The sequence below is a fragment of the Mustelus asterias genome, chromosome 6 (assembly GCF_964213995.1).
Source record: "Mustelus asterias chromosome 6, sMusAst1.hap1.1, whole genome shotgun sequence".
In the NCBI taxonomy this organism is placed as follows: domain Eukaryota; kingdom Metazoa; phylum Chordata; class Chondrichthyes; order Carcharhiniformes; family Triakidae; genus Mustelus; species Mustelus asterias.
The window spans coordinates 52,224,145-52,238,053 of NC_135806.1; the positions used below are offsets into that span (position 1 = coordinate 52,224,145).

Genomic DNA, 13,909 nt, shown 5'->3' on the forward strand with positions numbered 1-13,909 from the left:
CACAGAATGTGGGAAATTCATTTTGAAACTCCCGCTGGAAAAAAAAAGCACGATTTAGTCCAGTTTTTATGTGAATTCGGCACTTTTTTGGGGGGGGGGAATCCCCCCCCCCCCCCCCATGTGTTTGGGCTAAAGGAGGGTGGAAAAGGAAGGAGCAAAAACAATTAAACAGATGCACCCTATTCTGATTAATTTTAATCCATGAAAGTGAAGCACCACAAACCAGATTTTCTAAAGTATCTATCTCAATACAACAATTAGAATACAACTAAAACTCACTTTCAGCTAAAATGTAGCATTCATTTATTTAGCAGGGCTATCAGTGAGATTCCGTACTCTGCATCTCAATGCGGTGAGAGTGATTGCTCTTGACATCAAGGCAGCATTTGACCAAATGGCATCAAGGGGCCCTAGCAAAACTAAAGCCAATGGGAATTGGGTAGAATTCTCCACTGGTTAAGGTCAGACCTGGTATAAAAGGAAGGCAGTGGTGGTGGTTGGAGGTCAGTCATCTCAGCTCTAGGACATCATTGCAGGAGCTCCTCAGGGTAGTGTGCTAGGCTAAACCAATTTCAGCTGCTTCAATTACCTTCTTTTCATCATAAGGTCAGAAAAGGGAATGTTTGCTGATGAATGCACAGTGGCCCACAAGGCTGTGTTCTCAGCCCCCTACTATACTCCTTATACACCTATGACTGTGTAGCTAAATTCCCCTCCAATTCGATTTTCAAACTTACTGACGACACCACCATAGTGGGTCTGTCTCATCATTGTTTGAGATCCGAGTACAGGAATGAGATAGAAAATCTGGTGAACTGGTGCGGCAACAGTAATCTCTCCCTCAATGTCAACAAAATGAAGCAGATTGTCATCGACTTCAGGAGGTGTAAAGAAAAACATGTCCCTGTCTACATCAACTGGGACAAAGTAGAAAGGGTCGAGAGTTTCAAGTTTCTAGGTGTCCAGATCACCAATAACATGTCCTGGTCCCCCCATGCCAACACTATTGTTAAGAAAGCCTCTACTTTCTCAGAAGACTAAGGAAATTTGGCATGTCAACTACGACTCTCACCAACTTTTACATGCACCATAGAAAGCATTCTTTCTGGTTGTATCACAGCTTGGTATAGCGCCTGCTCTGCCTAGGACTGCAAGGAACTACAAAAGGTCGTGAATGTAGCCCAATTCATCACGCAAACCAGCCTCCCATCCATTGACTCTGTCTACACTTCCCGCTGCCTCAGCAAAGCAGCCAGCATAATCAAGGACCTCATGAATCCCGGACATTCTCTCTTCCACCTTTTTCCATCGGGAAAAAGATACAAAAGTCTGAGGTCACGTACCGACCGACTCAAGAACAGCTTCTTCCCTGCTGCTGTCAGACTTTTGAATGGACTTACCTTATCCTGAAACTCTCTCCTCAACAGCACTGTAGATGTGTCTATATCACAGGGACTGCAGCGGTTCAATAAGGCAGGGCAGCTTTCTTAAGGGCAATTAGGGATGGGCAGTACATGCTGGCCTAGTCAGTCACGCCCACATCTCATAAATGAAGAAAAATAAACATGACAGCTTTTTGCTAAACCAATAGTTCCAGGAGCACATGGAAGGCCAACCAACAGATAAATCTAGGAAAGTGGCCCAATCACAGTTAAAATATAATGAATATAATTCACAGTGTTCCTTAATAATTACAATAGATATGTAGCATGAAAACATCAATTATTCTGGAAGATTTACTTACCTTCTGTCCAGGGCTTGGGAACATTAGGAACATGTCCTGGCATTATTTGTGAAGGTCCTACAGCTTGACCAGCCATTGAATGCATACCCATGTCTAAAAATTAAGAAATTAATATTAAGCCTTATTTCAGATAAAGAGTAAATCCACCTCTGTAGGAGGTTGCAGTACAATCAAGTGATTAGAACCATAGAATTTTACAGTGTAGGAGGAGGCCATTTGGCCTATCGAGTCTGCACCAACTCTCCAAAACAGCAACTTACCCAGACCCACCCTTCATCCTGTCTCCATAACTCCGCACACTTACCATGGATAATCCACTGACTTGCACCACCTTGGACAATAAGGGGCAACATAGCAATCCACCTAACCTGCATATCTTTGGAGGGTGGGAGGAAATTGGAGCACCCGGAGGAAACCTACACAGACACAGGGAGCAAGTGCAAACACCACACAGTCACACAAGGCTGGAATCAAACCAGGTCCCTGGTGCTGTGGGGCAGCAGTACTAACTACTGTGCCACCATGCCGCCTGTAAAGAAAGGATATAATTGCATTTGAAGCAGTTCAGATAAGGTTTACTTGACTGATACCAGGGATAAAGGGGTTATCTTATTGGGAAAGGTTGGGCCTGCATCCATTGGAATTTAGATAAATGAGAGACGATCTTATTGAAACAGACAAAGACCCTGAGGGGACTTGACAAGGTAGATGATGATGCTTCACCTTATGGGGAAATAGGAGACACATTTTAAAAATAAGATGTCTCCAATTTACGATGGAGATGATAATTTTTTTTCCTCTAAGAGCCATTAGTCTTTGGCATTCCGTTCCCTAGAGAGCAGTGGTGGCAGAGTCATTCAATATTTTTTAAAACCAAGTTAGATAGATTCTTGATTGACAAGGGAGTTACAGGGTATTGGGGTAGACAAGAAAATAGAGTTGAGGTCACAATCAGATCCACCATGACAGGCTCAAGGAGCTGAATGGCCAACTCCTGCTCCTAATTTCTATGTTTGTATTTATGAATTAAACACATTTTATAGTAATGTGGTCACTAAATACATATAATCTGCTGTCAGATATATTGCAAATCTTAGGTTATTCAACATAGGTATGACTATCTTTCATAAGTCAATTCGTGTTGGCGTGGAGGGGATGGTCACTCCAGCAACTAATGGTGTAATTGCTTTTAAGAAATGAATATTTATTGCAGCACTGGCCCTCACTTACCCTCCTCATCCATTTTCAAAGCCAACAGCAGGCCCAAGTCCGTCATTTGCCCTTCAAATCACCCTTTCATACTTTGCCGTCTGCACCCAACATCTTTAAATTGGTGAAACACCACTCTGAGCCAATTACTGGTTGATACTTTGAAAATTGTGTTGTGCCACTGATGATGTGTGGGGTCGGAAGCCAGAAACGTTTTGTGCGAAGATTCCAAACCCCAGAATGAAAATCAGCCCAGGATCTTTTACATTTAAATGTAAGGGCAGACGAAGCTTTGATTTAACACTTCATGTGAAGAAAACACCTTCAACAATTCAATACTTCCCCTGTGCTGCAAACGCTTCAGCCTAGATTGTGTGCTCCAATTCTAGACTGAGGTTCAGACTGAGAAGCCTTCATTTTAGGGATAGGAGTCCCATCATTGACAGACACCATTGCAAAAATAATCTTAAAAGCTCCTTGAGGCTCTGTCAAGAGAGAATCTAAGAATAGTCTGATTGGTAGCCAACAGTTGGGTTGCCAACTTCTTCCAATGAACAAAGTAGGTTCATGACTATGATAGATTATTAGTATTTGTCCTTATTTATTCACCTTCCAAACAAATAAACAGGTGTATACTAATTGGCTTAAAAAATTGGAACATTGACATACACAACAAATGTTCAAACTTGGGTGTCAGGATCTCAATAAATACTTCCAAATGCTACCTTGCTGATGGCACCAAGAAAAACCCTTCAAATTTTGGATCATACTACAAGTTCAATGAGTTCTCATTATTCTTCCCCTGCCAAGAAATTGGAGGCACATTCTACCACCATTCAGCATCTGTCCAAAGATGTGCGGGTTAGGTTGATTGGCCATGCTAAAATTGCCCTTAGTGTCCTGAGATGCGTAGGTTAGAGGGATTAGTGGGTAAATACGTAGGGATATGGGGGTAGGGCCTGGATGGGATTGTGGTCGGTGCAGACTCGACGGGCCGAATGGCCTCTTTCTGTGCTGTAGGGTTTCTATGATTCTGTGCTTCATCGTTTCTCAAAAGGACCATTGGCATCTCTCTCCATTACAGAGAGGCAATTGGTTATATATAGCCTGAGGGACATTACTCTACAACCATGGATCAAGGGAAGGAGGCAATTCTCCATGAACTGCCACAACTGGTATGAGGGTTGAACCCACACTATAATATCATTTTGCAACACACTTCAGCCATCTAGCCAACTGAGCTATCCAATCCCCAAACCTTTGTTAACCAAAGGAAGTGATCTTGTTTATAAATAGAAAGCAAATATATTTTGGCTTAAGAGCTAAAAGTTCCATTCAATAAACCATCTTTCAGAGAAAAAATACTTCTTTACAAGGCAAATCTGCCACCAACAAAAGTTCAATTTTGACAAAAGCCCCATCAAAAAATGTAGACCTTTCCCATTAACTGTTTATCCATATGCCAGACAAGATACAAAATATTTAACATTAGTGTGCAGGTTAATGACTGATTGTGGCAACATGAGGCCCAGTGCAATAGCAAGTTTAAGATGATGAAGTGGTGAAAGTTTAGGCAAGACAGGCTCTCATGTAGAACCTTTGACTAGAACAGTTGCAAATTTCAGCTACAATTTAAACAAAGAACGGAACTTTCCAGGCTCCCCTCATAAATTTTCCAACCAACAATTACATCAAAACCAGGCAATAAAAGCAGCAATATGAACCCTAACAAGAATATTTTTTGATCTAAGAGCATTGATAATAAATTACTGGAAACATTAAATGACCACAGGCTGTAGTTATAGTCACAATATCAAATGGAGAAATTTATTTTCATTCAGCATTACAAAACATTCTGGTTTGCACTCTAATGCAAGATGCATTTTAATTAAAGTGTTAAAACCCTTCCTTACTACAAACATTGTGGAGAACAAAAAGCTTGCCTAGCTACATGCCAAATCTAAGAGGTTTGGTATAAAGGTCACAAAAACATATGCTTCAATCAATTGAGAATTAGACATGCTTTCCACTTGTGGACATTTTCCATGTGTTCATTGTTCCATAGACAGATAAGACCCTGACCCCATACACAACATTGGCCAAGCTCACAGATCACATGAATCACCATTGCAAATTTCTACTAATTCTGACTTCTTTGGTTTTTGATGCAAGAACACAAATGGACACCATTGCAAAGCTTTTATTTTAAAAAACAGACTTGTACACAAATACAATGAACAAATGTTGCCATCTAATCTTTTATACTAATTCGCATTTTTTAAAAAAAAATCAGGTTACAAATGCTTATTTTTAAATGACAAACCCATTTACAGCTGTATTAATAAAACTGCAAACATTCCAAATTTTTTGATGCAACTTTTAAAAATTATGCTTGAAAACATTGTCAGTTTTTTAAAAATAAAGTTTATTTATTAGTGTCACAAGTAAGCTTACATTAACACTGCAATGAAGTTACTGTAAAAATCCCCTAGTCGCCACACTCCGACGCCTGTTCAGGTACACCGAGAGGGAATTTAGCATGGCCAATGCACCAAACCTGCACATCTTTCAGACTGCGGGACGAAACCGGATCACCCGGAGGAAACCCACGCAGACACGAGGAGAATGTGCAGACTCCGCACAGACAGTGACCCAGTCGGGAATCGAACCCTGGTGTTGAGGCAGCAGTGCTAACCACTGTGCCACCCACTAGGTTGCACCGGTTCATGGAAGATTTTAGACTCATTTACCATTATGGAATGTGGGTGCAAACCTAGGCATAACCAAAAGGGACAATGGCGAACCGAATTAAACCACAAACCTAGGACCAGCTATGTTTAAAAACAAAAACTCCAAAGAATAAAAGTGGAAAAAATAAAACATGCAAACCATATGTCTACGAAATAGTAAACACATGGAAACATTCACAACTGTAGTGTGTCTAATTCTCAACTGATTTAAACACAACTTTATGACCTTTGCACCAAGTGTTAATATTTCTTATTTAGCACGTACTTAGGATATTGTTTTTAAATTGTGAAGTTTAAAACATACTTTTGTCATACCTTGATGCTAAATGTAATGTCAAGCCATAAACTACAATCTGTGCTTGAAGTTCCAAAGTCCAACTCACACAGGTGCTCATTGAAGACTTAAGTTAAACATGACTATGTAAATACATTACAGATGTTTAAATGAAGATCTGCAAGGTGATAGGTATGTCTAGATAATCATGCGCAGAACTTCAAAAACCTAAAATGAAACAACTAAAGAGCTTAAACACACTAGTTTAAGCGCATCGAATTAAACATCTCAATATTTTCCATCATTGCTACATAGCTATCACTAATTGTCAAATGAAAAGCATACTTGCTGGCAGATAAGATGACGTTTAAATATATTTGTGTCATTTTTTAAATACACATATCCAAATTCAGAAAAGCATGCACATATTTTGGTAAAATTGTGCAAATGTAAAAAGGTATCAAACTCCATTTTATAATGTGCATATGATATTTCCAAAGTACACATGAAACTACTGCTTACAGACACACAGCTCCAAGACTACATTTTAGATAACGAAATATGCCACAAGAATAGCATGAAATCCTAATTCAAAATTTAGATCAATATGGGTATTAAAAAGGTAGAAATCTTTATTTCATCTAAAAATAATGGTCACTAACACTTCTATACATACATATATAAAAACTGACATATAATGGGGATGCTGGCAAGTTGCCAAAAGCAAGCAGAGAGAGAGGTAGCAGGTTACCTCAGGGTAACATAAATCCAAGGTTCAGTTAAGATTGAATAACCCTAGTTAATTTAGAAAGCTAGGTTTTGACCTTGTGAAATAAGCCTTTAATGACATAGTAGTAGACTCGTGTTTACAGGAAAAAGGCCAGTATACATTAAGTGTAGCTTCAGAATATTATATATGATGCAGTCTTTTATACTGTGGAGCTGCCAAGTCCTATCAGCAACCATTCATGCCACCTCCTGCAGTGCCAAATAAGTGTAACAGGCTTTCCCTTTGCTTTCTTAGATGGTGAGTGTGCTTGTCAATTCTCTCTTCTCTCATTATCCAGCCTCACTCAAACAATCACCACCTCAACATGATCCATCTCCAATCCCTTTCTCACCCCTGCTCAGAAAGAAACTCACTTCCCAACCGAGTACATCTGCCCTTCTCCATTCCATCTCCTCCAATGCAAGACTAACTGTCCTTCCCTTTTCCTTCTTTTGTTGTTCCCTGGGTTTGCTGCACCACCAAAATTAAAGTCAGTCCAATTCCTCTGCTTCTCCCACTTAGCTCCCACTCTCCTTTGTTTCATTTTTTTTCTCCTGTAACGAGCAAAGTTTTTGCAAATTACCCCATCCAAAAACACATTTCCTGCTGCATTTACATATTGCTGAGGAAAACGATCACAAACAAAAATATAAAATTGGGAGAGTCAGATCCGCAGTAGCTTTGTTGTTGATAGTCACAGGGATTGTAGTCATGAAATCCTGCATATGCGGATAGCAGATGATCAGCATATAGTTCCTCCTGGGAGTTCACTCTTAAGATGGCACACTAACAAACTTCAGCAGAAAAATTTTCAGAGATATTTGCTGAAGAGAAGGGAAAAAATGGCTACAAAGTGGGTCCTAGGAATTCTGCTTGGTAAAAAGCCTCCAGGGAATGTAAACAACTGTCATCCAGTCATTTGCCAGGAGATGTATTTAGATGTTCAGAAGCCTGGCAGGTTGCATCATGCTGCTTATGAAAAGCAGGGAAGCACTGGAGCCAAGTTTCGATTATGAATATTTGTGTTAAGTATTTTTTTGCTAGTTTATACTGGTATCAGAGATTTACATGGTGCCTGCATTTTGTAGAAAGTGAATGGGCAGGCTTTTTTGTTCTGAGGAATGCAATTGTTAAGAAAATTAAAGTTGGAGAGAAAAGTCATGTGTAACATTGTAATAAACAAAAATAGAATTTTTTTTAAAAAATCAATTAATCTGGTTTCTTAGATAAATTTAAAAATTCAGATCAAATTTATTATGAAGCTAGTCTCTTAATTCCTTTTTCCCCCTAGGCATAAAATAAGAAAACACAGAAATCTGTCCTGAAAATTACCTGCAGGAAATTAACACTTGCAGGGTCCACAATGGTGTGAAGACTGTTGGCAATATCTTCAAATGTACAGTTTAACAGTTCATGTGAGCCTTCTAATAAAGTACTTATCAGCATCCAAGATTAAATTAATTGTTATCTTAGTGAAATTTCGGAACCTACAAGCTTTGCAACATTTCAGTGTCCTTCCTTAGAAAGCATGGCTGTCAGCAACTACCCAGGGAAAATTGATTTCACCAGTTACAGGAATTTTTAACTGGGTAAAGAAAACAATGGCATGTGCATCAAGACTTCAATTTTACAAAAGCCATCATTAGTTTTCTAAAACACTGAGTAATACTTCACTGAATTGTCCCAACATAGAACAAGAAATAGATCCTGATAATGCTCAGCAATCACACCATAGGCGCCCTAAACTCTGACATTTTACTACATACTCAAGAACCAGAATGGAGGTGGAGCTTATGAATATATTGACAACCCTGTAATACTGACTAACAACCAAAATTATCCAAACATCACCTATTCCAATAGTTTCATCATTTGAACTCAATTTAATTCCTCCATTTTAAGGCAAGTTTTTTTTAATGTATTATTTTATGGGATGTGGGCATCACTGGCAAAATCATTTGTTGCCCATCCCAAATGGTCCTTGAACTGAGTGGCTTGCCAGGCCATTTCAGAGAGCAGTTAAGAGTCACATGTAGACAAGATGAGACAAGAATGGAAAATGTCCTTCCCTAAAAGATATTAGTGAACCAATTAGGTTTTAATAACTATTGATTACAACTCCATGGTATCCTTTCCAATTCCAGATTTTTTTTGTTAATTAATTGCATTTAACTTTCACCAGCTGCTGTGGTGGGATTTGAAGTCATGATGTGGAGATGCCGGCGTTGGACTGGGGTGGACACAGTAAGAAGTCTCACAACACCAGGTTAAAGTCCAACAGGTTTATTTGGTAGCAAATACCATAAGCTTTCGGAGCGCTGCTCCTTTGTCAGATGGAGTGGAAATGTGCTCTCAAACAATGCACAGAGACACAAAATCAAGTTACAGAATACTGATTAGAATGCGAATCCCTACAGCCAGCCAGGTCTTAAAGATACAGACAATGTGGGTGGAGGGAGTATTAAACACAGGTTAAAGAGATGTGTATTGTCTCCAGACAGGACAGCCTGCAAGTCCAGGAGGCAAGCTGTGGGGGTTACTGATAATGTGACATAAATCCAACATCCCGGTTTAGGCCGTCCTCATGTGTGTGGAACTGCTGAAGGTGCTCCCCCGGGGAGCACCTTCAGCAGTCACGGGCATTCAGCCTCGGATCTTCAGGTAAGCGTTCTCCAAGACGGCCTTCACGACACACGACAGTGCAGAGTCGCTGAGCAGAAACTGATAGCCAAGTTCCACACACATGAGGACGGCCTAAACCGGGATGTTGGATTTATGTCACATTATCAGTAACCCCCACAGCTTGCCTCCTGGACTTGCAGGCTGTCCTGTCTGGAGACAATACACATCTCTTTAACCTGTGTTTAATGCTCCCTCCACCCACATTGTCTGTATCTTTAAGATCTGGCTGGCTGTAGGGATTCGCATTCTAATCAGTATTCTGTAACTTAATTTTGTGTCTCTGTGCACTGTTTGAGAGCACATTTCCACTCCATCTGACAAAGGAGCAGCGCTCCGAAAGCTTATGGTATTTGCTACCAAATAAACCTGTTGGACTTTAACCTGGTGTTGTGAGACTTCTTACTGTGGGATTTGAACCCATGTCCCCAGAGCATTAGGCTGGGCCTCTGGATTACCAGTCCAGTGACATCATGTCAGAAAAACATGAAAGTATCAGGGAAATTCAAGAAATTGGAATATTTTCAGTTGGTGATATATTTTTAAAACTGTGGGAAAACATAAGTGGAGACTGCTCGGCTATGTTAATGGAATTAGTGCTTTTGGAGATGTTGATGAGCTTAGTAACATTGCAAACAGATGGTTACTGAAGGCAAGTTGGTAACAATGGGAAACAAAACATAAAGGGATTTAAATTATGTAGAACAGGTTCAAAGGAAGGGACAGAGTGCGAGGAAAGGGTCATAGAGTAAGGGTACTTTACATTTACGCTCTAAAAGCTACTCAAGAAATGAAGGTAATTAAGTGCAATTTCTGAAGGTGTTAGCTCAGATAGGGGAAGATCAAAGGGGAAAACTGTATACCAATGAGCTGTTAGTTAGACCTCAACCAAAGGCAGGAATAGCAGTTTAACTCTCAGCAAGCAGTGTCTATGAAGAAAGACCGTCTTGAAAAGCAAGCCCCTTGTTCTACCTCAGAAGCAACCCCAAAGAGATGCACAACTGCATGATGTGATAACTGTTACTAGATTTTTATAGTTTTTAATATCTATAAAGGTGTTGTGGAACATTTGGAGAGAATTAGTTCCTAAGGTAGGGAAGTAACGATTGTTTGGAAGCATCAAATTGGTGATACTGTGTACAACCATTGTCTTAGTTAAGTATACCTCTAGTACTTTATTGTTGTAAATTTTATTGCTTAATAACATTTATATTATTTAAAGTGATCACAAAACCTCTGGGACATCATTCCCTGGATTTCAAATCTTTCCTCATATTAAATCGAATTGCAAAATATAGTTGAGGGCAATCCTTTCAAGTTTCCCTTTTGGGATTTGGAATAACTCAGCATTTACCATCAGCATTTACCAGTACACCACCATATCCTCTGATGTTAAATGCTTGACTGTCCACTAATATTATGTTGTCACTGCTAGGTTTTAGAAGTTGTCATAATTTGGATCAGATGAGAGGAAACGAGTAGTTATTTTGAAATAAACTTGTGGACACTAAAACTTTCATTGCAAACAATCAAAGTTAAATATTAAATTTACTTCCATAGCAAAATTAAAAAACATACACTGGTGTATTTAAATATCAAATTGTCCAAAAGCAGCTTTGGTTAGCTGGACCATACATTTTATATGCGAATAGTAATAAATCACACTACCTCAGCATTTTAAAAAGAGGCCAATACTTCCAATAAGAGGACAGTGATGCTATATGTAACAGAATAACATCCAAATTTTTGAACTGACTGTGAGAGCTCTAAACTCCTTACTGATTTACCATAGGTAAAATCTATAAATCTTTGATAAAAAGACAAATACAAAATATTTTTGTTTGTCTGGACAAGTTGTTTCAATTCTGTGGAATTAAGAGCTAGCCCTCTAAGCTGTTCATTTCAATGAATTTGCCACTATTGCATCATTGCGGACCTTAATCTCCTGAGATGGATGAATAGGTTACATTTCAAACATAAAACACTGCAAATGTTCCACAAATTAGCAATTTAACATTATTCAGTTAGATTCTACAGGTAACCCTTCCACAGCCCCATCAATACAGAAACAAATGGTATTCCATCAGCATCTGTCAATTGTAAAATGGCAGCTGCAAATGGAATCTCAAGTAATTCTTATTTCCACTTCTCTGTATCCATTAAATGCAGATAGAGAGGAGTGGAAATAAGAATTACTTAAGATTGTAATCAGTAACTGTTTTGAATTAGGTAGCAGTTTATGTAAAATAAAAGTTGAAAGTAAAAAGGTTTTATGTGAATCGCATTAAAAACTGTCGTCTTTGAAAACACAGCAGATACAGAAAAAGTAGCTTGAAACAGAACTTTGCGAACAGGAGACGCAAGTGAGAATGAAATCGAAGCCAAATGGAAATTAAGGTCAAGTGATACTGTGAAAGCCATCATGCTCCCACTGATATTTCCCCACATAACACTAGTCCCCCCCCTTCAACAACCCCCACCGAATCTTAGCAAGAGTAGGCGTCTACCATTGTAAAGATGATGCTGCTCAATCCCCATCACTTTAACAGAAAGTCCGGGATCATGTTTTTCTGCATTAAGTTAGAAATCATTCTGATTTCTCACTGAGTATTACCCCCTGCAGTTGTCACAGGAATTTACTGGAACTTCCTTCAGAACAACTTTGGGATCTAGTGATCTAGTCTACACACACCCACTCCACCTCTTCTACAGAGAAGAAAGTTCAAGACTGGTCAAGTGAAGGGAGCAAATCTGACCCACCATTCAAATTCTACTTTGTGAATCAATCCTACTAAAAGGCAATATTCTCCCGACAAATTACATACTCAACCCTGCTGTGATTTTGTAAGCCTTCCTGAATTGTCCCCCTATTTGTCACCGGTCTCCCTTCCCTGTCTTCTTGTATCTCTACCCACATGCTCCCCCTCCCTTTTCGGAGTTTTGTTAAGAAAACTTTACCTGCACTACCCCTTTATACTATTACAAGAATGGAGTTTAGTAGAATTTTCTATATGAAAAAAAACCCATGGCCCATCTAGTTCCTAATCACATAGTACAATGAATGACACAATAAGAACAGTGATGGTGAGCTTTAGGAATCATAGGCCCAAACTGAGTTTTTTCCTTCCGAGCATACCACACTTACCAGCTCTTTGTTCATAAGAAATCCATCCAATTTGCATTAGAATGAATCGATACCCACTGCCCCCAACATCTCTAGCTCCCCAACATCAAATGTCTGAACTCAATTATCAGAACTCAAGATTTCAACTCTTCAGACAAATAAGTGTAAAATCTTTTCCTACTGCAAGTAAACAACAATTCATAAACAACTTTACTGCCTGGATGCTTAAACTTAACTAATTCAAACTGCTTTAGTTTTCAAAAATCTGCTAATACATATAGAATCAAGATTTTTTTTTCCATATGGAAGAAATAACAAAATGCATACTTACTAGGTGGTCTGTTGTACACAATGGGGGCTACTTGCTGTTGCATACTCGGTAGTGTTCGTTTTCCCTGAACAGCAAGCTGCAAGTTATCCGGCAATGGTTGTCCTCTAGCAAGCATTTTATAGGCCAGAATTTGAGCCCTTAATTGATGAAGCTGAACTGGGTTGAAAGGTGAAGGACCTCGGTTCTGCTGGTTCATGACTTGAGGATCTCCTTGCAACATTGGTGTAGCCTGGGCTGGTGGAATCTGAGGAGGAGTAGGGCCACCTGCTGACATTGGACTGGGAACATGCTCTGGTACACTCATAGGAGATGGATGAGGAGATAGATAACCTGCATAGAAAATATTCTGTTATCAGATTCTAAATGTAAAAATGAACACAAAACGTATTGCACCATTATCTTTAGGGTACACTAGTAGATCTGTGATATTCTTCACAGGTAGTTAGGCTTGGAGTGCATTGCTCTGCTTGCATCCTACAATAACTGACCTCACCAGTTTGTAATCAACATCTTGCAGTTGCCTCAAAGGATTCACCAGAGATTTAGAGCGTAAGAGGTGGATTTTGGGCAAGCCAAGATCTAACTCATTCTACTTGTTAACCATATTATGATTTCTGAAAGAAATATTCAGAAACCCAAGTATTGTAGGCCTTGTCAAGATGATTTTTGGGACATCAACAGTGATATTGTTCTTTGTATTTCTCTATTACAATCTAATTGTGTCTTTAATCTTTCTTGGTTAATCTGTTTCTACGTCCCGCTTTCTCTTTCCACCCTGTTTCTTTCAGTTATCCTCTTCCATATTTCTCTGCAGTTAATTGCTGGCTGTCACTTGTTCCTGGTGCTTACATCTGTCTCCTCCAGTCATGCTCACAATGGGAATAGAGCTACAGGAATCAGAATCAAAGTTGCAAAACTGAATAATTAAGAAAGCAAATAACAGTTGGAGTGGGCACCATGAAAAAAGCTGTTGAACTGAAGGAGTGTGGAGTAGCTAGAAGCCATTTCAGGGGAGAGGGGGTTAGGAGA

General features: G+C 39.3%; 1 protein-coding gene across 3 annotated transcripts in view; it reads right to left on the reverse strand.

The window, feature by feature from the left end:
• Window positions 1–13,909, reverse strand: part of LOC144494859 (SWI/SNF-related matrix-associated actin-dependent regulator of chromatin subfamily A member 2-like) — a 132,857-nt gene that overhangs the window by 95,813 nt on the left and 23,135 nt on the right. For all 3 annotated transcript variants that reach the window (XM_078214314.1, XM_078214315.1, XM_078214313.1), the window contains exons 4-5: window positions 12,881–13,210; window positions 1,745–1,837 (exon numbers count right to left, since the gene is read on the reverse strand). In XM_078214314.1, coding sequence (XP_078070440.1) covers window positions 1,745–1,837; window positions 12,881–13,210 — 423 coding nt within the window. The remainder of the gene's footprint in view (window positions 1–1,744; window positions 1,838–12,880; window positions 13,211–13,909) is intronic.